The sequence below is a fragment of the Vitis vinifera genome, chromosome 13 (genome assembly GCF_030704535.1).
Source record: "Vitis vinifera cultivar Pinot Noir 40024 chromosome 13, ASM3070453v1".
NCBI lineage: Eukaryota > Viridiplantae > Streptophyta > Magnoliopsida > Vitales > Vitaceae > Vitis > Vitis vinifera.
In genome coordinates, this window is record NC_081817.1 from 17,791,057 (window position 1) to 17,817,132 (window position 26,076).

Genomic DNA, 26,076 nt, shown 5'->3' on the forward strand with positions numbered 1-26,076 from the left:
AAAAGTGCTAGTATCTCTACCTCAATGGCCAAATGATAATAATTGGAGATTATCATTAGTATCCATAGCTGAGAAACTTTTCTCTATTGTTTAATAACATGATCACTTTTGGATTAAAACATTCCCTTATAAACATCATATACGAGGACTTATTTACTGTCTCTTATCACATTATCAATGGTCCTTTGGTACAATGATATAAGTAGATTTGCCGTTATAAAGCGTATGATGGCTAAGGTAACTGATCAAATATCTGGCCAATGCCAACAGGAAACAATGCTGAATGCCATGAAGCTCTTAATACAGGTTATAAAGCTCACTGTGAATTGGGTGTGACTCAGATTTTCTTGAGCTCCGTCAACATTATGCTTTCAACAACAGTTCTTCTAATTGGTGGTTTTGATACTAAAATGAAGACAAGGCATACACTCATATAAACTAAGAACAAGAACAAAAGACATTCCAAAGATAAGTGTTGACATAGTAAAGTGAGCTGTGCTACTCTGGTGTCATGAACTGTTATGTTTTGTGTTTCATTTGTTTACTTTTAAGTATGCCTGCAGTCAAATTTAGATGAAGATGGATATGGGTGAGGAAGGAGAAGTTGTGAGTAAGCAGAGTTGTGCTGGTTAGAAATAGAGATGGCCCTGTTTTGTGCTATAATGCCAATTGTTTCTTATGATCCCCATCTAGAGGTCACAGTAAGATTATGATAGCGTGTTTGACTGATGTTTTTTCTTGGTTTTCTGTATACATCTCATATGCTTGCATTATATTCATGTACATTGTGCCTTTTTTGGGTGGCATGGTGTGTTTGTGGGCAAGAAGCGAGTAAAGGTTTGGAGAGCAGCCCCTTTGTGCCTTTTTTGGACGGTTTGGAAGGAAAGAAATAGGGTTGTTTTTTGAAAATGAGGATTTTTCGATCCAAAGGTTGAAATATTGTTTTGTTTGTAATTTGTGGTCTTGGTCTAAGTTGTGTATAGCTGAAGGGCCTATTTCTTTGATTAACTTTTTTGAGCGGTTTGGGCTAGAGATGAGGGTAGGTGAGTTTTTTGTATCCCTCTTTTTTTTTGTTTTCGCCTATAGGCACCTGTTGTATACTTCCTGTATGCTTTGGGTTTGCCGGTGGCCTCCCGGTTTTTATTAATATACTTTTTCTGTGCCTTTGCCTATCAAAAAAAAATCATGAACACTGTTCTTTGTTCATAAAATGGGTAAACAGTTCTTGTATCACAAATAAACAAGGTAAACAATACTTGTACAACTGCATTTGAGGCTTAGTATGTCTGTTAATAGGACTGACACTTTTTGGTGCAACTTGGTGAAATGGTAATTATTTGTGATATGACACCCTTTATATCTCTCTACTAGTATAATATTTCCATTTTAATTATTTCACCTTTTTCAACTAAGGATGTACCAAAATGAATTTGTTAAGACTTGCTTTGATGTTTCCTTATATCTCTAACTTATTCACAGTATTCTCGATGGACAACCTAAACTGATGGGTCTGAAGGAGTTGCTTCAGGTGACTAGTTACATGCAGTGTTTTCTTCTTCCTCTTCTTCTTGTGTGTGTATGTGTGTGCATGCATGTGTGTGAGTTGATGGTAGGGTATTTATAAGTCAGTGCATATATATATGACCTTATTTGTTTTGTTGCATTTTTGTACAATAGAATGAGAACTTTCAACACTTCATTCTATTGGGTTTACTCCTTGATTTACTTACAACTATGCCCATATAAAAAACAAAAACTTTATTAGGCATTATTGCCAAATGCACAGAAGAGGTATGACAAAGAGTACTTAAAAAAAAAAAAAAAGAGGGGGGTAGGCTGAGAGGTCCTTCGCTGGAAAAGAAAGAAACAGAACAGGATAGGTCTATACAGCACTTTCTGAATCTTTTCTTTCTTTCTTCTCTTTTTTTTCTCCACATGGTGGGGATAAGGAAGGAGGGAGGGAGGAAGAATGATGTGTGTACTGAGGGAAGGAGTTGGTTTTGTTTAGGTTTGATTTGGGTATGTGAAGGATTTTCCATCGAAGGGCATATAAAGATAGTAGATTCTCCACAGCCAGTTATCATTATGACAAACAGCTATGCTTCTTGTTGCAACATTAGAAATGATGGTTGGGTGAATTCTCTCCCACATTTCACTCTCTGTTCATATTTTTTGTTGAAGGGCCTCTTCTTTCCTTCCAGCCAGAACACCCAAACTCATAAAATCTTTTTGAACCCATAAGAACTTGGTAGGTCACTCAAGGATTATTTATTTATTTATTTAATTTTGTGGTCTAAACTCAGTTTCAGAAGTACTCAATTTAATGCTGCCCTCTTCTTCTTCTGCACACTTGAAGATGCCTACACCAGTTTTGCATGTGAACTAGTTGAAAATGCAGCCACCAGACTCTGACCACATGTAAAATATTCAGTTTGAGTTGAGCATCAGACCTTACTCCATGCATCATATATCATACTTGTCTTCTGTAAGTTTAAAGATAAACTAAAGATTGGTGAGCTTGAATATTTATTGCACCAGAGTGTGATGTTATATTACATATTTTGAAGCTTAACAGATCAAGCTGACTGGTTGGTTGAAAAAATCAAATCTATATCTGATAGATAAGGCTAAATTTTGATGGAAGCACACATAAGAAATAGCAACAACTATAAAGCAATAGATCAGCACAATGGCAAACCCAAATTCCTCTAGAACTCCAAACAAAGTATCCTGAACAAATTCTTCTTAAAATGAATCACATAGAAGGAATTATCTGTTAACTGACTTATCCTTTGAAAAGAATTTTCTCATGCATTTTCTCATACTTGTTTCCATATTAACCCTCTCTCTCCAACGTCTTAGAAGAAATCTTAAGGTATCATATGTATAATTTTCCCCATATAAAATATTCAACTTTGTGAATGTATTTAGATGTGCTGCTTTTCTATTAGAGCCCAAAATACATAAAATTTCAAGACACTTGTCATGTAGCATGAGAATACAACAAACACACACACACTCACACACACTTGTCATGTACCATGGGAAATGTAACAGACACACGCACGCGTGTGAATCTACTTTTGTGTTTTTTTGTTTGTGCTAGTGTCATGGAATGTATTTGAACTAACTATCTATATCCACAGGCATTCTTAGATTTTAGATGCTCTGTTGTTGAGAGGCGAGCAAGGTTTAAGCTGTCACAAGCACAAGAAAGAAGACATATTGTTGAGGTATGTTGGAGATACCTTAAAAGGTATTCTCCAAAATTATTTAATTAAAGAACATAAAATGACATGTAGTTCGACATGAAACTCCATTTCATTCTGATTCTCATAGCATTATACATGGCTTTTATTCTTTTTCTAATAGAATTTGCAATGATCTTTGCTTTCAAATAATATATAAGCATAGTTGTTAACTCTTAATCATATCACTATCAATTGTTATTATTTTATTTTTTTGCTTTCATGTATCTTGTATCACAATTTTATTTTATTTTTTGAGAGTGAAAAAAAAGTATGCCTACATAAATGAACGACATTTATATTATAAGAATGAAGTATAGACCAATGTCTAACCAATTTCATAAAAGATAGTAAGACAAAATGAGTTAAACCATAAGCATTTATCCATATCATACATATGAAAACATTGAATACGAGAATTTTCTCAAATTCAATTTAGAAAAATATTACATTTAATGTGTAAGAAATCTATTAGATGAACTTTTGAATGTTCAACTAGAATTTCTAGTTCCAAGTTTTAAATGGTCATGTTTACTCATTTGTTGTTGATATGTTGATTTTTACGTGTCACCTTTGATGTTCTAATCCAAACTCATCATTATTTCTTCCTCTAGAGAAAAAATGAATGCAAGAAAGAAAAGGAACAAAAAATGAATATTCTAAGTGAAAATTTTGATTTACCATCATATTCAAGGTCAACATTCAAATAGTAGTTCTCCAATTTTCATTGCAAGAATGAATTTACTAAATTTTCAATTTTTTTATGTGTTTCTATCACAACTAGTGTGTAGCGTTTTCATGTAACATTAGTTGATCTCTCCTTTTCTCTGTTATTATCAATTTCTAACCTTAAAGTACATTTTAAATAATAAATCCAATAACTTTTTAGGAAAAAAATCTTCAATAAACACCTAACAAAAAGAGAGTGTAACTCACGTACACATGAAATATACAAGCAACACACAAATAGAAAAGAATTGTAGACCCTATTGCACAAACTAGCTAACCAATTCCCATACTGTCAGGAAAGTCCAAGGCCCAGGGCACACATCTCCTTTTATCGACAAGCAAAGTCTTTCGGAGCACATCCTTCACAATGAAACAAGATTTATCCACGCCATGAAATGTTCTACTATTACGCTCCTTGAAGTGATTAGAGAATGGATAAAGGGATCAACTTCCAAATTATCTTGCATTGGCTCCAAATTTAAGAAAATGAAAAAGAAAAAAGAAGCATCAAGCCGATAAAGCAAAACATCCTTAACAATCAAGCAAAACTATTAGAAAACGTGGACTTTTAGGAATGGTAAATCAAGGAATTTATTCCCTTCCATATTGTATATATCAACTGTACAACTGTAGAATATTGTAGTTGGTGGTTTCACTAACTAGGTGCAGAATTATAGGAGTTAACTTCTTTTTTCTGATTGTATTATCTAGAAGGTAGTCTATAAATTGCACTCAATTTTCTTCAAATAATAAGAAATTATGATTTCCAACTTTCAAAAACCCCAAGGACATCAAATATTGAACACACCAAGGACCACAGACTAAGTATAACTAATGAATATGTTGTCAGCATATCTTAAATCTTTGTTGCAAAGACAACACCGACTGAGCATACTCCATCATCTCCTTATTAGTTGGTCGATAGTAAAAATCTTTTCCCATACAACTTCTTTCTCTCTCTCTCCCTCTCTCTCTCTCTCACACACACACCCATGCACACACACACAAAGAACTTAGCTGAGGCGTGGATGAAGATCTCCTAATACTCGGGATTTTATGATATGACCTTACTTGAAGGAGTCTATCCTTGTGTCTTCCATGTTGTTTGTCTACCAGACGACTAGAAATAGAATAGTAGACGACATAAATACTAAGGAATCAACGATAGCCACTTTTATATCCAAATGATTCCTCCTAAATCTAAGATTCTAGCAAGCACCATTCCAATAATCCCAAACCCAAACCCAAACCCCCTCATGGATTGCAAGGTGGAATAACCCTAGGATCACCACAAATGGTATATCCAAAATTTGACTCCACGATCATTACCAATATCAAACTTTGTCCTTGAGAAAAAAATCAATCCTACCCTTCCGTATTGCTTTCCTTAGGCTTGAACCATAGGTCTCTCTACCTTCCATTGTGCAACAACACCTCTTTTAGTTCTCCATAGTTCTCCACAATCATCTTTCTGTAAAAAGTGTCATGTTTTGAGAGTAAATCTCTACAGCCACTTTTCTAACAAGGGTTTATTGGAAGGTCCAAAGCTACTAATCCCTAGGCCCTCTGTCTGATTTGTCTAAATAATTAATTGCCCACTTTACTAAATGAATCTTCTTCTCCAGGAGGCCTTCAATCCACAGGAATTCCCTCTAAATGCTTTCCAATATGCTATATATTTTTCTTGGAATAACCAAGGCTGACAAAATATATATTGTTTTACTCTTCAAAAGAGTTAGTCTCCCTCCTTTTCGAGGATAATGTCGGTTTCAAGAAGGGAATATTCTTTTAAGCCTCTCTGCAACTTCATCCCACATCAAAACTCTTCAAAAGCGTGAGTCTACCACATTTTCAAAGATAATATGAGTTTCAAGAAGCAAATATTGTTTTAAGCCTCTCCTCAACTTCATCCCAGGCTGAAACAGACTCAAAAAGTGCACCCAAGTGTGGTTCCATAAACACAGTGGGAAAGTTGTCCATTCTGCAACCCAATTGATTAGTCAACTGGTCAATGTTATCCATTTGCCTATTAGGATAAGTTCACTTTTTTCTCAAGGTAATTTTCAACTGTGAAGTCATTTCAACTTCATCCCACACTAAAACAGACTCAAAAGGTGCACCCAACTGTAGTCCAAATGCTTACTAGGAAAGCTGTCCACTCTAGAAACCAATTGATTTCTATACATCGTGTATGCCTTGTTGCACTCTTTTCTAGTGTTTTTAATGTATTTTCTCGCATGCACAAAAAAAAAAAAAAAAAAAAAAAAAAAGGAAAAGAAAAAAGAAAAAAATAAACAAACAAGGTAGGCCTCAAAACTTCTGCATTTTTCGTCCATAATCGTATTAGCCATCAGGAAGACATCTAAGATCTATCTTCCCTTTACGAAGGCATTTTGAGACTTAGAAGTCACTTTGCCAATAAGTGTCTCAAGTTTTTTGCCAAGCCCTTTGCCAGAAACTTATACTAACTACTTATCAAACTAATGGGTGTAAAGTCTTTTATATTTTCTGCACCACCCTTTTTTGGAATCTGAATAGCATTAGGAATGAGGCATTCATGCTCCTTCCTAAAGTTCCATAAGAATGGAAGTCATTAATAAAATCAATCACGTCTGACCAAAGTACATCCTAACAGCTTTACTAGAAAGTCAAAATTGAGCCATCTGGGCCTTGTGCTGTCCCCGCTCACTTCACCAAGCACTGCCCGGATTCCATTCTCACTAAAGAGTATCTCTAATCCTGTATTGTCTGCCTCCACCAACTGCTTGAGAATCCCACATACTATGCTGATGACTCTCTGAATCAGCAAAAAGCTGCTACAAAAAAAATTACGAAATGCTCTTTCTCAGCTCAACCTCTTCTGTAAGCAAGGAACCTTCAATGCACAGTCTGCCTTTGAAATTAAACCTTTTATGAGCATTAGCTAATTTATGGAAAAGTCTGGTGTTTCTGTCCTATCTCAACCAAAATCTCAAGATTTTTGGATCCAAGCAGTTTCCTCTAACACAACTAGCTTGTTATATTCTCAAATGGCTGAACGCCTGTCCTCCTGTTTTGGAGCTTCCAAGCCATCCTCACTTTCATTTGCATCCTAGCATCTTGCATGAGCCTTTTTCGGAGCTTTCAATGTAAATGGAATCCTGAGACAAGTACTCCCTGTACACATAGCTTCCCTACCACCCAACTACTAGCTCCTTGAATCCCTCTTCCTTGAGCCACATATTTTCAGATCTGAAAGGGTATTTTATAGCTCTTAGGAATCCATCATCAAATACAATTAGGTAATGATCTAGGACTGGTCTAGTTCAAATGTTGAGTTGCATTACGAAACAGCTCTTCCCACTGTCTAGAAATAACAAAGGGATCCAACAGAGAAAAAGCTTGGCCACGTTGACCTCCATTCCAATTAAGGGTTCCCCCAACCAGCAGAATATTAATCAGGTTCCTGTCCTCTATGGAATCACCTAACTTTTCTTGGAAGGACTTCCTTTCATTTCATAAAACAAGAACATGAACTCCTGTGAACACCCAAGAAAAATCACCCCACAAATTTTAAGTTTACATAAGAGAGAAAGCCCTTATTTCCTTATCAAGCAATTCCAAGGTTTTGCTATCCCAGAAGACCGCAAGCTCTCCAGCAGTCCCCCATGCATCAATGGCACCCCATTCCAAGAATGCCTTAGCCCCAAGCTCCTTACTGCCTCTATTCAAATAACTTTCTTTTTTGACTCTTAGAGGCACACCAAATCAGCCTTGTAGGAGTGAAGCAGAGGTTTCACCACCTGCATTATCCCTGAATTATTCAGTCCCCTAGCATTCCAGGAATTGATTTGAACCTTCATTAATCTACCTTGATGAGAGCCTGACCAGAGATCTCTGTTCCTGTAACACAACTAACTGCTTCATACCTCCAATATTGATTAACCATGTCCGGTTATGAATTTGTGCTTTTTTTGGGGTTTGGTTCCACTCCTGTGCAGCCTTGTAGGACTGAAGCAAAGGTTTCACCACCTGCATTTTCCCTGATTTATTCAGTCCCCTAACATTTCAGGAATTGATTTGAAGCTTCATTAATTTACCTTAATGAGAGCCTGATCAGAGATCTCTGTTCCTTTGCCACAACTGACTGCTTCTTACCTCCAATATTGATTAACTATGTCCAGTTATGAACTTGTGCTCTTTTTTAGGATTTAGTTCCACTCCTGGGCTGTGGTGTGCCATCTTCCCCCCAGCCCCATATCAATCTATCATTGCATCACTGCATCTTGTCTCCTTTGGGGATCTTGTATAATTATATCATTTTATTGTCTATGGCATATGTATTATGATATACTTATTACATAAAAGAATGTATTGCTTTATATCTTATGGTTCATTGCATGTTTTTGTTAACTATGTAGGTTACTATGAAATTTCTTTGTGAATCATTGTTGTTGAATGGCTACATTGCAAATGATGCATCGGGACTATCAAATTTCAAATAGTTTGAAAAAGAAAAAATGGGTTTTTTTAATTAAACAGGATCTCCAGTCACTCCCTCACGAAATGCCTACATTTTTAGTAGTATAGTAACATTTCATGTGCTCTTAGGGTATTGTGGTGGGGCTTGATAATTTGGATGCAGTAATTCGTGTAATTAAGGAAGCTCCAAGTAATGCAATGGCATCAACTGGTTTGAGAAATGGTGAGGTCTACGTAGTTTTGTTTTATTAAATTTTTTGTTCAAGATGCCTATTTGATTGCATATTTTTTCTGCAGAGTTCAAATAGTTCTTGTTTGTTTTGTTTGACTTAAATCCATGTAACCTTTTGTTTGTTGAAATTTGTTTTAAGCTTTCTTTTCCCTAGAGGTTGTTCCTTTTTTCATGTTTGTGGTTTTGCAAGTGGTGAAATGCACCTTGATGGTTACAATACATTGTGCTATTTATTAGTGTTACAAAAAGGAGGAAACTAAATTCTCAGTAAATATGGAAAATTTTTGTGATGCTACATAGAAAAGAAAGCACTCATGATGAACTCCAAATATTAAAAAAATGTATAAATATAGAAAACCTGAATTTTGCTATCGAAGTTTTCCAAGCTTATCTGTTACAACTTAGGAGTTATTGAAACAGGTGTGGAATATTTTCCAAGCTTATTCCCTTTCATATGTTAACCATTAACAAAAGTATAAGTTGAAACAAGAGTCAGCACAAAGGAGGGATCTTTCAAAGCTTCAAGAGCAAGTACAATAGAACATAGGAACAAAATCTAGGGACAATGAAGTTGGGGGTTATGTGTTGCTTGGTTTCCAATAAAGTTTCAATCTCTTGGTGCTAATGTGTAATAGTGATCAATGGCGATCTATGGATCCAATATCCTTAGATTAATATCAATGTTTTGGGAGGAGTTGTGTTATATTTAATGATCATTCGAGTTTGACAATGTTATTCAACGTTCTAATTTGATGGACACCATATTAGGCACACTACTTTTCAGTCCAATTTTTTGGAGGATCTAGTTTGCAATGTGAATAATTGCCCCATCTTTAATATAGGTCTTGTTGCACCATTGCATACCACTTGCCCCGTCTTTGTATAGATTTTCCTAGCTCGTTCCATGTGTCTAACAAGAATCTCAACCTACCACGTCTCATGCTAAATGCCTTGCAACATCCCATGCTAGGTTTCATTTCCTTGATGTGCCAACAGTCTCTTGCTTGGGCTTTCCCTAATGCCAAGGTGCCACAATTTCACGTCTCTAGGTGTCATGCTCTTAGCATCTAACAACCCTTGCTTGATCTTTCACCAATGCTAAGTGTTGCACCATGTTGAACCCATGTGTGTCACTTAACCCATTGATGTACGCATAGGTGGTCCCACGTGTGCCAAACCTTTTATTGGCTCACTTTCTTGACGCAACGTAGCCATTGTATGCTAAGTTCTCTTCTTAGCCCATGGCCTACATCCATTGCATTGTGGGCTCATGCATGCCAACCTTGTCGATTCCTTTTATCTAGGCATGCATAGCTTATGTTATGTGCCACAGTTGTGTCCCATGTTGCAACTAAGGTCAATGTCTGAGGCTCACCATCACACCGTGCTCATGTTAGAAGCTTTAGGTTGTGCCTTTAAAGGGCTAAGATCCCTCTCTGAGGAAGATAGGAGAAATAAGAGGATAGCCAATGATGAGTATAGTCACTTGGCCATCCTCGAGGAAACTTCCTAGAGATAGAAATCAAGGGCTTTATAGCTGAAGGAAGGAGACAATAATACCAAGTTTTTTCATTGCATGGCTAGTGCAAGAAGAAGGGGAATTTTTATAAGTAGCCTTACTATCAGGGTGCACGTTTTGAAAATGAGGAGGAGCTTAAAGAAGGGATTGGGTCCTACTTCAAATCTGTGTTTGAAGATTCACAAGTGAGAAGACCTGATGTGGACTCAGGGTTATTTAGGAGTCTGGATTCCTTGGATAATGAGGGCTTGGAGGAGCCATTTTCAGAGGAAGAGGTAACTAAATCTCTTTCAGATTTGGGGGGTGATAAGGCACTATGGTCGGACGGATTCTCATTGGCGTTTTGGAAGTTCAGTTAGCCTATAGTGGGTGGGGAAGTGATGTAGGTTTTTGAGGAATTTTATTTGCAGAATGCTGTGCTTCAAAGTCTTAACGCAACCTTTTTAGTTCTTATCCCGAAGAAAGAAGGGGCAAATGATATTAGAAAAGGGTGGGAAGAGTTCATTCTTAGAACAAGTATTCGTATTGGAAATGGTAGACACATGGGTTTTTGGTGGGATAATTGGGTTGGGGATTCTAAGCTGAAGGATGTTTTTCCTTCTCTATTCAGGATTGCAGCCCACAAATATGCTACAGTGGCAGACCTATGGCGAGGCAAGGGGATGGAGGCAGTTGTTGGGATGTGTATTTCAGAAGATCTTTCCAAGACTAGGAACTGGAGGAGGTGACTGTTTTTTTAGAACACATTTATGCGCTAAAGGTTCAAGAAAGAGAGGATTCTTTAGTTGGGAAGAATGATGGGAGGGGAAAGTTTAGTATCAAATCATATTATAAGTCGTTAAGGGCTGAAAACATGTTTTATTCCTTGCCAAAGAGATCTTGGGTCTCTGTGCTCCTTTTAGAAGTCATTTTTTTGCTTGGGAAGCAGTTTGGGGGAAAATCTTGACAGTAGACACGTTAATGAAGAGGGGATGGTCCATGGCTAATAGGTACAACCTTTGTAAAGATAGTTAGGAATCGACTGACCACATTTTGATACATTGTGATAAGATTAGGAAGCTTTGGACTATGCTGTTAACTTCTTTCGAACCGGTATGGGTGTTCCCGGATTCAGACATTCAGTGAGAAATCTTCTAGAATGGAAAGTTAAGGGGCTAAGGAAGAAGATAAGAGCAGTATGGAGATTGTCTTCGATTTGTCTTTTTGGGTGTATTTGGGTAGAACAAAATTGAAGGACTTCCTAGGAGGAAGAGATGTCTGACCAAAGTTTGAGGAATCTCTTTATCCTTTTACTATTAGAGTGGTCTCAACAGTTTTTGGGATTAGACAATCCCTCTTTTTTTGAATTTTTTGGGTGTCCTTAATGGCGACTAGCCTTTCCTATCATAGGTCTTTTCTCTCTTTTCTGCAGCCTGGTTGGGTTTTTGGTTGTATGTTGCCTGTATACATAGGGTGCGCCCTTTTTTTAAGCGTTTATTAATTCAATTTGCTTTTGTCTATTAAAAAAAAGGTTGTGCCTTTAGAGTAGCATACTTCTTGTCAACCATGTTCTATTACTACCCTCAGAGAGAGTAAACACCCCCTCCCTCCCCCCTTCTCTTTTTTGTGGCTGCCTCTTTAAAGAGATTTTTAAGCATTCCGATAGGAAAAGACATCATAAGTGCTTCCATTGGCATAATGAATTTTTCTATAATTAAAAAAAAAAAAAATTGGAAAGAAATATTCATCCACTTGAAAACTTCTTCTCAAGGCATCCCCTTTGACAAAAAATCTCAGCCCAACAAAATCTCACACTTCAATTTTTGCCGAGTTGAGTCACCCATTCGGCGTCTTATGTGTGTATGCCACCCCTTGTACTGACATGCTACTTAGGCTTGTGTGCATCCTCACTTGTAACCTTGTTTTAAATATGACATGGTGATCCACATGCCATAGGCATTGAGGAGGGACATCAAGGGATTTGATTGGTTAGAGGAAGGGAAACTGGTTTTGCAGGTGGACCATCTGGAGGGCATCAAATTAGAAGATTGGTTTGGGGAATTTTTTATGAGAGAAGGTCCAGACAGAGACCAGAAACCAAGTTTAAGTATACCGTAGGTCTACTCTGCAAAGGAAAAAGTTTCTGCAATCTCCACTTGCAGCATCAGTCTAGGAAATCTACCAGCCACTGCAACCCATCTTCTTCACATTTCCCTCCTCTCTCCATTTTTTTTTTTTGTTAAATTTGTTTACTTTTATAGCACATATGGCCAATGGTTTCTTTTTGGAAAAGATCCTTAGTCATATGCTTTGTCTTTGAAGATGTTGTAACCTTACTTTGGCTATCTAAAGGACCTATATGCATCAATTGCACTTCTTCCAGTCCTTTCCTTAATGGTGTATTTTCTACGACTTGCTTTCTTTAATCTATCATTAATAGTCATCCTTCCTTCCCTTATTTTGTTTTATGCATATTTCTTGTGCAATGGTGCCCCCTCGCATGAAAGCTTTGGCATAAACTGTTGCCTGTGGTAAGGTTGATACATATGCCTCAAAAGAGGAGGTGTTGTGAAAGCCCTCTTCTCAAATGTGAGTGCTTTGTTGGTGTTAACAAACACTAGTTGGTCTACCCTTTATCAGCTTTTATCTCTTTTGGACTCTGTCATCCTAAGCTTTTGCTTGGATAAAGGCAAAACTTTAGCAAACATTTAATTTTGAAGGTTGTTCTCTTTGTTTTCTAGGTAATGATGCCATTGGGAAACTATGGGTTTTATATTCCTTTTGTCTTCTTTTTGAGACAGAATGGCTGTCAAAGTGGTGGTGGAACACTCTGGGTGTGACTTAGTCAAAAGCTTAAAGGTTAAAACTTTTAGTTGAGGGTTGTGATTTTATAGGATTAGTAAAGCAAGATGTATATGGAACGATATCTTGAACTTAGCTAGGGGATTAATGTTGGTTATTCTTGTTTTCATTGTTCAGAGAATGGAGAAGTAGAGTTTCCTCCAATGATAGAGGCTAGATGTGATGAAGCCTTTGTTAGGCATTTGTCTACCACTTGATGTTTCATAGTTTTCTTGCTTTTAAACCTTTGAGGCCTGGCTTAGGTGGTGAGGAATTGAGTTGCAAATGGGAAGATTCCTAGTTCAGTTCTACGTAAAATCGTTGCCTATAAATGGTTTTCTTACTTGTAAATTTTGTTCTTTTTTCCCTTGGTTGATGGATGCCTTTTCCTCGTGATTATTTTCATTTTGAGGATTGCATTATCAATAACTTGGAGTTAAGTGCTTCCAACTTTCAGTGCCTTTAACAACTATCCTGAGCTTAGGATAACTTCAGCATCATGTTTATACACAGGACTTTTTCCTGTCTCCTAAAACTTGCTGATGATATTATTATCTTTGAGTGCATATCTCATATGATCTATCTTTCGTTCAGTTAGTGTCAGTCTTTACTTTTGTTGCATGAGGCTTGTATTAATTACATGATGAAGTTGAGAATTATAATCAGATACTGCATCAGTAGCGAATTTTATATTAGATAAAAGAATCTCTAAGAGGAATTACTTAGAAGTTTGCAGGATTGATATCTTTTTATAAAAATGAAGATAAGTACTTCTGAGCCTTCGAAGCTTACAGATTCTTAAGCAGTAAATGATGCTGCTTAAAATTTTGTGTTGTTTTTGCTGATCGAATGCAATTCCATGTTGGTGACTGAACCTTGAAAATTAAAATTAGATTTTTATTATTGTCTCTTTTGCAGAGTTTGGTTTATCTGAAAGGCAGGCTGAAGCTATATTGGACATAAGCCTAAGAAGGATCACACGTCTGGAGGTGCCTGATCATGCCATTCATTGTCTGATTTCTGTTTTCTCAATTGGAATTGTTAAGCTATATTTTCATGGATAGTATCATATGAAGAGATTGTATTTCTCTTACTATGCAGAGAGAAAAGTTTGTAACTGAAAGTAAATCCTTGATGGAACAAATTTCGAAGTTACAGGAACTATTGTCAAGCAGGAAACAGATATTACAGGTAAACATATTTCAGTAAGTGCCCATTTATTATCTGCTTCATTGAGAAAAAATGTCTAATTATGGAGGCCACACCAGTTATGTTTTGCTCATGCTAGTGTCCATTCTCTCTTTGTGATTCTGATATTGGCTACCTGTGTGGCATTTGTTGTGCTGGGCTGAAAAGATTGAGCTACCATTTCTGACATATGGTGTTTGCATATCCCATCAACACAAGCATGTGTTCTTTTTGGATGATTGACGTGCACATCAACCAACTGTGCTCAATATCTTGAATGGCGGCTGTTGTGACAATTGTTGATTTGAATCTCAAGAAATGTTCTGAATCAATACTCCTGTTTATCTATCAATGAACTTAAATGGAAATATTTTTGCATATGTAGCTTCTTTCTGTTGTTACATTCTCATCTTCTTTATTTGTATATGTCCTAAATTCATATTCTTCTATGAATCCTTCCAAAACTATAATCTGATTCCTATGTTTTTTTCTCTTCCCATTTTCCGTTTTAAAATATTTGGCTAAGTTGTTAGTTGAAGAGTTGCACAACTCAGTGCACTATTTTTCAGCATCATTTTTGTTTTGTGGGAATTTACATCATGTAAATTTTCTTTTATTAATTTCTTCAACTGCTGTTAGCTTAGGGCTTTTTGTGGCATTTCTGTTTCTTTACTTTGCTTTTTGCGGGTGATCCTTCTATGCCCCTTGTGTATTAAGTTCCCTCTCTTCGGGTGCCTTTTAATATATTTTCATAACTTGTAATAATAATAATAATGTTTGGCTGGTACAAAATGCTATACTTTTTTTTTTCTTTTTTCTGTTATAGATGCAAATTTTCCATCCTTAGATGCATATGGGTCAGACCAAAAATTACGAAACGGTAGCACCATATGATTTACTGGGCAAACTATTAGGATAAAGCCCTTGAAAGCATGACATGATGTAATAAAATAAGAATTCATTAATTTATTTGTTATGATTTTTGGTCTCCCTTTTATCATTGATTGCATTAATTAATTGTCTGAGCATTCATGCTTATATCACTTGCATTGTACATGATTTAGGTGCATTAGGAGTTGCACAGAAGATCTAAGTCATGGATTCCTTGTAAGATGATAAGTTGTTTGCAATCAGTTCATAGGATTAAGTAATCCATTTGAGACTATAGTGCACTACCTCCTAATTGAAGGGATGATTTATCTTAGTCATCGGGGTTGTTGTCCAATGGTGAGTGCATTAGTGTGTATGATGATATATTGAACATGATCTATGGTGAACCATAACATTGACTATCGAGTGATCATGATTCAACGAGTTATTATATTGCATAAGATCTCAACCTTAAACAGAAATTGAGTTAATATTGAGATCTTCATTGACTTTGACCTATAAGTGAGATCCTAAGGTGGTAATATATTTGCTATGGGTTGAGTTATTGTTATTTAAAACAGGTGACAACAAGTATTCTTAAGATAGACACTAGGATATCTCATGGGATTGGGATAATGCGTGCTCTTAGGTGATCCTAAGGACTTGTGATTATTTAAATTGCAGTCAATGTAATTCTTTTAGTGGAATTTGATGTATGTTTTTTATAAGTTAGAGTATGTCAGTTGATTGTATAATAGGGGGATTTATGACTCAAGGATTGTAGAGGTAATCTTAAGAGGTTAATAACATCTAACCCATTGGATTCAAACACCAGTTCATGAGGAGTCTCAATATAGTGGATAGTAGGTCACAGACCTAAGAAATGGGTTAAATTGGATTTAATCAATTTATATCTCAATGTACTTTCATAGGATATTGGAGTGCAAATGACTCTCTTTAGTAGAGTGTTGAGTTAACTTCAAAATTGGATTCTAAGGGAGCTAGTCTATAAGTCCTAGTGGTGTCCGCTTGAGCTTAGATTCTTTGTTGGCAAAGTCTTGAGGTTTTATGAAGAATCAATCATTTATGTGCATTAGGGTGTTTTGGTTAAAAATGGAAGGTTGCATAGGATTTTATGATTAATTATTTTTGTCTTTTAGGGATTGGATTAATTAATTAATTGGAGTCTCATTGGGACAGTTAATTAATTAGGACCTAGTGAACTTAATTAAGTGACCCCATCCTTACATAAGCTTAAGTCACTTAAGCCAACAAGAAGGTTTATATAAACCCTTGAGTTTAGGGTTAGACACACATGACATTCCAAACTATTGTCTTCAAGATAGCCTCCATCTCTCTCTCTCTCTCTCTCTCTCTCAAGAGGATTGTATAGCCAATCTACACAATTGTCAAGGTCTGAAGAACGAGTGATCAGGTGGGAGATTGTTGTGGTAGTTGAGAGCATCTTCTTTAATTGGATTTTAATCTAGAAACATCTAGATCTTAGGTAATTTTTTAAGCCTTAGATCAAAAGTTTTGGTATTTATTTCACTGCAAATTACACCTTGTATCCCTAAATTACTAGAGAGCATGCACCTATGATCCAGGGGTATTCCAACACAAAGATTGCCTAATATTTTACCCAACTTTTTAGACTTGAGTCTAATCTCATTATTCCTGTTGGGTTTTTTTTTTTTTTTTGATAGGTAAAGAAAATTCATCAAGAGCCAAAAGGCTAAAGGAAGGGTATACACAGGGTATACCAAATACAAAGAAGCAAAATACAAATGAACAAACAAGCTTGACCCTTACTTGGTGGCTAGCCAGTCAATGAAATCTATCAAAGACAAAGTGTGTTCCTCTATGTATACCCTAACCCAATTCACAAAAGTGTACAAAAAAATGGATTTAATATCTTGATCGTTCCTCTCAATATCATCGAAAGCCCTTCTATTCCTTTCTTTCCAAATGGTCCACATTAGGCAGAGGGGGGCAGCTCTCCAAGCTTTCTCCCTTTTCTTGCCCACAAAAGAACCATGCCAACCCAGGAGGTTTCTTTTCACAGAGGAGTGCATCACCCATTGCACCCCAAAAAGGGAGAAGATCAGAAGCCATAACATTTTGGCTTTCTCGCAAAACATAAGAAGGTGATCTGTGGTTTCCTCATCTTGTTTACACAAAAAACATCTGTTGGGAATGCTCCAACCAAATCTCTTCAGGCGGTCAGTGGTGAGTAGCCTGTTCCAAGCCGCCTCCCACCCAAAGAAGCTAGCCCTAATTGGAACCCAAGGCGTCCAAATAGTTCTAGCCGGGAAGGGGGGCTTGGTGTCCCTTGAAAGTGAACTATAAAAAGACTTGATAGAAAAGGTCCCATTCTTGTTCTCTTTCTACCGGAACAAGTCCTCCACACCTCTTCTAATGGTCAAAGGATGAAGCTTACGTAATAAGCTTTCTACTTCTCCCACCTCCCAATCATTAAGGTGCCTATTAAAACGAAGTCCCCAGCTCCCCCCAACTTTGTCTTCCTCCCAAGCCTCAGTGACCCAGCCTTCTTTGTTGACGGAAAGATTAAACAAGATGGGGAAAGCTTCTTCCAGAGCTTGATTTCCACACCACAAGTCCTTCCAAAATTTCACTCTAGTGCCATCCCCTATAATGAAGCGGGAATGAGAACGAAAGTTCTCCCAACCATTTCTGATAGCCTTCCAAACCCCCACCCCATAACGGTCACTTACTCCTTTGGAGCACCATCCCCCCTCTTGAAGGTCATACTTACTAGAGATAATTTGCTTCCAAAGGGGCTCATTCTCATTAGCTAATCTCCACAACCACTTCCCAAGAAGGGCCTTGTTAAAAGTAGATAGACTGCGAATGCCCAGGCCTCCTTCCTTTTTAGTAGCACAAATAGCCTTCCAACTCACCAAGTGGGGTTTATTCTCTAAGGCACCACTGCCCCATAAGAAATCCCTTTGGATCCTTTCAAGTCTTGCGCACACCTTCTTGGGGATCACAAAGAGAGAAAGGAAATAGGTTGGGAGGCTAGAGAGAGTGCTTTTTAGCAAGGTAAGACGACCACCTTTGGAGAGGTATTGCCTTTTCCAGAGAGACAACCTTTTCCTGAATCTTTCTTCCACTGCATCCCACACCCTAGTAGATTTGTATGGGGCTCCAAGGGGAAGACCCAAGTAGGAGGTAGGTAAACTCCCTATCTTACATCCCAAGACCGACGCAAGAGTCTCCATAGGAATGCCTTCCCCCACTGGGATGGCCTCCGTTTTGCTTAGATTGACTTTTAATCCTGAAATCGCCTCAAACCACATGAAGGTCCAGCTAAGATATTGCAATTGATCTGCTTCGGCGTCACAGAAGATTAAGGTGTCGTCGGCAAACAAGAGATGGGACACGAGCAGCCCCTCTCTTCCTCTACCTCCCACTCTGAAACCAGAAATAAAGCCCCCATTTCTTGCACAAGACAGCAATTGGCTAAGGGCTTCCATGGCAAAAAGGAATAGATAGGGGGATAGAGGGTCGCCCTGTCTCAATCCCCTAGAGCTACGAAAGAAGCCCGAGGGGCTTCCATTAATGAGGATTGAGAAGGTAGTCGTAGAGCAGCACCAATTCATCCACTTAATCCATCTATGCCCAAATCCCATCTTAGACATCACATCCATGAGAAAGTCCCACTTGACATGGTCAAAAGCCTTCTCAATGTCCATCTTGAGAAGGATGCCCGGGTTGTTGCCTTTCAATCTAGAATCAAGGGCTTCATTAGCGATAAGAACAGCATCCAAAATCTGTCTCCCATGAACGAAAGCATGCTGAGAATCAGAAATCACTTCCCCCATCATCGATTTCAATCTATTGGCAAGGACTTTGGCAAGCAATTTGTACACACTCCCTACTAGGCTGATTGGTCTGAAATCTCTTAGGTCTTCGGTCCCCTCCTTCTTAGGAATGAGCAAGAGGAACGTGGAGTTTAAGCTTCTTTGGAAAGTCCCATGGAGGTAGAACTCTCTAAAGAGACCCAAAATCTCTGGTTTAACAACGTCCCAACAAAACAACCAGAAAGCCATTGTGAAACCATCCGGGCCTGGGGCTTTGTCACCACAGAAGCTGCTTAGTGCTGCAAAAATTTCTTCCTCTGAAAACATAACTTCTAGGCTGCTGGCCAAGCCTTCTCCCAGCTCCTTGAAGTTAAGGCCATTAATACTAGGCCTCCAATCCCCAGAATCTGAGAGCAAGGACTGGTAGGCCCTACAAACACCTTCTTTTATATCTTCCAAGGAAGAGAGATTCACACCATTCACTTTAATCTTAGACAGGAAGTTCCTTCTTGCCTTAGCATTGGCCATTTTGTGGAAATATTTGGTATTTTTATCGCCTCCTGTTGGGTTTTGTCAAGACCATCCCCATTTTTTTTTAATGCTATTATATATCTAACCAGCTAACGAGCAGAACTTGAAGATAACTTGTTGCTAAGAAGCTTTAAAGCCTTTGAAAACAGTTGCAATGCAATCTATGGTCTAAGAACTTTCTAGTAGATTCAAGAAATTATTTGCAAATAGGTGGGTGATATGTTCAAAACGTTTAACTTATTGTTATTATCTTGTAATTTTGCACATGTTTATTTATTAACAATAATACCACAATAAGTACACAAGCTTGTAAGTATATTAAAAAAATCAAATCTGGTTTTCTGACACATAAACCCTAGTCTGAACAAAATTGGGATTAGGCTGAGTAGTTTTTGGTCTAGGTCCATGAAAATCTATCAGAAGTCATCTAAGGTTGTTTAGAGGTGAGGTGGGTCTGGTTTGTTTACACTAAGTTGTATCCCTAGCATTGAATTTGAATCAGTCCCTTGGATTTTACCTATTTTTGTGCTTGAACTTGACCCAAATTTTTTTATTCCCACAATAAGAAGTAGCACAACCTATCCAAATATAAGATGGCGTAGTCCCTTCTAAATTTATTTTTTGGTGATTCAACCATGTGCTCTCTAACCATACAGCCATAATTATCCTGCAAGCTTGAAGACAGTGGTTTTGTTTGTTTAATAGGCTTTTGAGTTGGGTTAATCAAATAACTTGAATGCCCTATTTTACCCAATGAGATGTGTTAGGGAATGCCATAATGTATTTGGGAGGCTCTAATGATGTTATTAGTTTGAGTTAGGTTCATAATGGACGGAGGTCTAATTGAATTTGTTAGGTTAACTTTTTCAAATAATTTTTACATGTACATATCAACATAGGCACATAAAAACCATTTTCAATTAGAAGAATAAGGAACATATCCAATTCAGCTACTACTTGGATGAGATTGGTGTCCATTTAATTGAGCTATGGTCAGGGTTAGGGTAAATTCCATAAATTTTTGAAACCTAAGTTGTATTTGGGTCAGGTTAAGGATCGGTTGATGTTGACCATTTTGTGTTTTGAGAATTTCGCCCTTGTGATCTAATTTCTTGGCTAGGATATCTTTATTTATAGAAGAGAATTAGTCAATTAAACAAATAAGGAAAAAAGCTTAATTAAAAAATATTTCCCAATTAGAAAATTTTCATACATATTTTCTAACCCCCCCTAAGTCGGTGAAAAAATATTCTTCATTCCTAACTTGCTTGTGATGTCTTAGAATGAACATGTTGTATGTCTCTTGGTCATTATATCATCCAATTGGTCCTTAATTTCAAACTCACAGAAGAACGTGACATTAAAGATGGTATGGTTCAGGTTTTCCATTCTCTTTTGTCAGAAACAGATGAGTGGAGGCCCAGATGCAATGGGTTGTAGGTTGGGGTCCTGGAAGGGGAAGATGCAGCAATCCTAGAGGCTCCCTTCTCTGAGGAAAAGGTTTTTGGTGCTCTCTCGGACCTCAATGGAGATAAAGCTCCTGGTTCTGATGGTTTCTCAATGGCGTTTTGGCAATTCAGCTGGAGTTTTCTGAAGGAGGAAGTTATGGGGTTCTTGAAGGATTTTCGTGATCGGGGTAGGTTCGTCAAGAGCATTAATGCTTCTTTTCTAGTTTTAATTCCTAAGAAAGGAGGAACTGAAGATCTCAAGGACTTTAGGCCTATAAGCTTGGTGGGTAGTCTTTACAAGTTGTTAGCAAAGGTTCTAGCTAATAGGCTTAAAAAGGTGATGGGTAAGATAGTGTCCAAGTCCCAAAATGCATTTGTGGAGGGAAGGCAAATCCTAGATGCCTCGTTGATTGCGAATGAGGTGATTGATTTGATGCAAAAAAGTGGGGGTGGTGACATCCTTTGTAAGTTGGATATTGAGAAGGCATACGACCATGTAAATTGGAGTTTTCTTCTTTGGTTGCTGGAAAGGATGGGTTTTGGAGCTAAGTGGATTAGCTAGATTCAGTGGTGTATTGGTATTGTCAATTTCTCTGTCCTTATTAATGGAACTTCCTCCGGATTCTTCCAAAGTTCTCGGGGATTGAGACAAGGGGTTCCTTTATCCCCTTATCTTTTCGTGATTGTCATGGAGGCTCTCAGTTGCTTGTTGAAGAGAGCAAAGGAGGGAGGGTTTTTGCCGAGGTGGCAACTCAGTGGTAGAGGACGTGCGGGAGTGGAGATCACTCATTTGCTGTTCGCAGATGACACTTAAATATTCTGTGAGCCTTCCATTGCTAAGGTGTCCTATTTGAGTTGGCTTCTTATGTGGTTCGAAGCCATGTCAGGGTTGAAGGTGAATTTGGACAAAAGTGAGATCATCTCGGTGGGGAGAGTGGAGAATGTAGAGGGTTTGACTCTTAAGTTTGGTTGCAAGGTTAGCAAGTTCCCGTCTTCTTACTTGGGTCTTCCTTTGGGTGCTCGTTTCAAGGAGGTGGCAGTTTGGGACGAGGTTGAGGAAAGGCTGAGGAAGAGACTTTCCTTTGGGAAAAAGGTAGTATATCTCCAAAGGGGGCAGACTGACTTTGATCTGGAGCACTTTGTCCAGTATGCCTATCTACTGTATGTCCCTGTTTTATATGCCAAGGAGTGTGAGTTTGAGATTGGAGCGGATCCAAAGGGACTTTCTTTGGGGTGGTGGGGCCTTAGAGAGGAAGCCCCATTTAGTGGATTGGTCTATTATTTGCTCAGATAAACGAAAGGGTGGTTTGGGTGTGAGGAATTTGGCGTTGCTGAATAAGGCCTCTTATGTAAGTGGAGTTGGCGTTTTGCGGTGGAGAGGGAAACTTTGTGAAGGCAAGTTATTTGTGCGAAGTAAGGGGAAGAAGAGGGCGGTTGGAGGTCCTATGTTGTGAGAGGTAGTTTTGGGGTCGGTTTGTGAAAAGCGATTAGGAGAGTTTGGGATGTGATAGACGACAATTTGGTTTATTCTATGGGGAATAGTAGGAGGGTTAGATTTTGGAAGGACAAGTGAGGTGGAGATGATCCTTTGTGTACTTCTTTTCCCTCTTTATTTGCTATATCCTTGGCTAAGGAGGCTTGGGTGGAAGATGCGTGGAGCCATTCTGGTGGGGGAGTGTGGGCTCTTAGGTTCTCTAGGCGGCTTAATGATTGGGAAGTGTTCGATGTGGAGTGTTTTCTCTTAAGGCTGCAAGGGAGAAGGGTTTGTAGTGATGTGGAAGATCAAGTAGTTTGGACAAAGGCAAAGGACAGAAGATTTTCTATTAAATCTCTATATAAGGCTTTGGAATCGGAAAGACTTGGGGATTTTCCTTCAAGAGTTATTTGGAACTCTTTGGTGCCTCCGAGGGTGAGTTTTTTTGCTTGGGAGGCTATGTGGAAAAAGGCCTTAACCTTGGATCGTATTCAGAGGAGAGGGTTCTCTTTGGCTTCTCTTTGGCTAATAGATGTTATTTGTGCCTGTCAGAGGAATAGTCTATTGATCACATCCTCTTGCATTGTGTGGTGGCAAGAAGTTTATGGAGCTTACTTTTTTCCCTCTTTAGGGTTTCGTGGGCGCTCCCTTTTTCAGTTAGAGAGGCGTTATTGGGGTGGCTTGGGCCTTGTGTGGGAAAAGGGAGGAAGAAAGTGTGGTTTTCAGCTCGCTTGCGCCTTTTTTAGATTGTTTGGAAGGAAAGAAACAGTAGGGCTTTTGAAAACGAGGAGCATTCGATTCATGGGTGTAAATTGTTTTTCCTTTGTAATCTTTGGGTGTGGACTAAGGGGTTTTTTGGCTCTGGCCTCCTTTTCGTTGTAGATTTTTTAGATTGGTTAAGCCTTGTTTAAGGGGTTCTTTTTTCTCTCTATTGTATACTACCTGTATACTTTGGGCGCGTCCTTGATGTGCCTTTTTTTCTTTTAATATATTGCTTTTTATTCATAAAAAAAGAAAGTTATCTTTTGTGCCACCTCCAAATTATCTTTTGTTACCACGATTTTGTCAACATATACTATGAGAGTTGTTATCTTTCCCTCTTTTGAAAAGAGTTTGATCTCCTTGGCTTTGATTATAGCCTATTTTTTCATTGCTTTAGCATATCTCCCAAACCAGGCTTGAGATGATTGTTTGAGACCATATAGAGCCTTGTTTGGTTTACAAACTTTATTCCTAAGGAAATCTTCCTTTCCATATAGACCTCTTCCTCTAAATTTCAATGTAGGAAAGCATTCTTTATATCAAATTCCTGCAAGGACTGATCAAAATTAGTAGCTAGGGATAACAAAATATGAATAACATTCATCTTTGCCATTGGAGCAAAAATTTCTAGTAATCTATTGCATGAGTCTATGTGTAACACTTCGCTACCATTCTCACCTTATCTCTCTCCTATGTTCCCTATACTCTATGCTTGGTGGTGAATGCTGATTTACACTCCACCTCTCTCTTGCCCTTTAAAAGATCAACAACCTACCAAGTCTTATTTTTCTTTAAAGAACTCATTTCTTCCAACATGGCTTTCTTCCAATTGTCATCCCTAAGTGCCTCTTGAATAGTTCTAGGTATTTCTATGGAGTTGAGTTTGGAAACAAATGCTTGATAAGAGAATGACAAGTTGTCAAAGGAAACAAAGTTGGTTAGAGGATGTTGGGTGTATTGTTTTTTTTTCCTTTTTTAAGGGTGGTAGATTAATCAAGGTTGCTAATGACAATGGACGTAGACACAATTTGATTTTCAATACCTTTATCAAAGTCAAGGTTTGGAGCATGTAGTAATTCTAAAGTTGACTGCATCCTCCTTGAACTCTCCCCTTCTTTCCTTTGAACAATAGACTTAGGCTTCCTCATTGACTTAGGAGAAACTGATTCTAAAGTATTGTGGGGGGAAAGGTTTAGGAGAATAACTAGTTTTAGAAAGTGGAGGGGTTAGGTCAAGAGAAAATTTCTTATTTTATGCAAAAGGCTCCCTTCGAAGATGCGGTTGTTGTCTGTTAAAAGTGACATCCATAAATACAAATAAGCTTGGGGAATTAGGAAGATAACACTTATATCCTTTTTTTATTTGAGTATTACCAATGAATATATATTTAAGAGCTCAGGGATTCAATTTAGTTGTATGATGAACTTGAATGTGAACAAAGACCACACAACTAAATATTTTTGGGGCAATTTGACTAAAACCATCAAAGTTTCGGTTCAATTAAGTGAGAAGACTTATGAGGTCTTTGAAATCAAGCACTTTGGAAGGCAATCTATTGATAAGATGAGCAACAATTAAAAAAGCTCTTCTCAATGTCTTTAGATCATTGATTTGAAAAATCAAGGCTCTAGTTACCTTTAGCAAATGTCTATTTTTTTTGTTCAACTATCCCATTTTGTCATGGTATATCAACACTAGAAAATTGGTGAATGATTCCTTCTTTTTTGAAGTATGGTGATGGATATTGGTTGACATGCTCTATCCCATTATCTTATCTTGCTGTTTAGATTTTGGTATCAAATAGGGTATCAAATATTGGTTGACCCAACTCAGGCTATAATCCCTTCATAACATTGTAACACTTAGTTCAAATACCTTGTTTGGCATCATGGATTTTTGTCTTGAGTTCATAAATCTGAGCAACACCCTGTACCTTAGAATAGGTTTATTGAATTGCAAATCAAATTCCCATTGTCGGAGAGAGAAACATGCAAGTATGGAGCTCCACAACCAAGACATGAAATGAGAATCTTCTTCATCCCAGGAGACAAAATTTGGGTCATCCTTGTTTATCAAAGTACCAAGAAGATGACTTAGCTTCCCCTTTCCTTTAATATATGTTTTCATCAATTGAGACCAATGTAGATGATTTTCACCATTGGGTTGTTGATATGTTATTGCTGATTTGGAAAGATGGAGAAGAAAAATTGTCAGTCTTGAAGCCTATTAGTATAAAAGAAAGTTGAGTTACTAACTATTGAGGATATTATGTTGATTCTATAGGGAAGATTATGTCATTTCCTATTGTAAATGAGATTTAATTGTAGATATTTTTGTAATGTACTACTAGAGATCAAAATGTAATTAGGATAGGCTAGCTGCTAGCTGTTTCTCCTTATTTTTCTCTACTTGGTCAAACTATTTTGTATTATTTAAAGTATTGTACTTATTAAGAAATGTAAGAAAGAAAATTTCCAAGCTCTCTTCAGCTTTCTTCAACTTTCTTCATGGTATCAGAGCCCATTTAGGATTTCTAGAATTTTTTGCTACTCTTTTTTTCAATCCTCTTTTCAAATGTCTGAAATAACTTTTGAGATATTTGATACTTCAATAGGGCAAGTTGCAATCCCTAAATCAACAAGACCTAAGTTTCAATGCCTGGGTCATCAACTCAATGGAGCTCGATGTTAGTCAAGGTTATATGTTCTTTTCTATAGCTAAAGAGATATAGGAAGTAGTGGCACTTACCTACTCTGATTAGCATAATGACTCAGTTATATGATCTGAGAAATGAAGTCTGTGACACTAAGGAGAAAGAACTGTGACAGCCTCCTATAATGCCCTTAATCAACTTTGGTAGGAGTCAAATATCTATCAGGACTATGATTGGAAATGTCCAGAAGATAGTGTGAAGTTCAAGCAGATACTTGAAAAGGAGAGGATATTTGATTTTTTTGGGTGAGTCTAAAT

At 37.6% G+C, this 26,076-nt stretch overlaps 1 protein-coding gene across 2 annotated transcripts in view; it reads left to right on the plus strand.

Annotated features, from left to right (window-relative positions):
- LOC100250492 (DNA gyrase subunit A, chloroplastic/mitochondrial) overlaps window positions 1-26,076 on the plus strand; it is an 88,099-nt gene that overhangs the window by 48,518 nt on the left and 13,505 nt on the right. For both annotated transcript variants that reach the window (XM_010660695.3, XM_002271638.5), the window contains exons 13-17: window positions 1,480-1,528; window positions 3,147-3,233; window positions 8,568-8,661; window positions 13,928-13,998; window positions 14,111-14,200. In XM_010660695.3, the coding sequence (XP_010658997.1) occupies window positions 1,480-1,528; window positions 3,147-3,233; window positions 8,568-8,661; window positions 13,928-13,998; window positions 14,111-14,200 (391 nt within the window). The remainder of the gene's footprint in view (window positions 1-1,479; window positions 1,529-3,146; window positions 3,234-8,567; window positions 8,662-13,927; window positions 13,999-14,110; window positions 14,201-26,076) is intronic.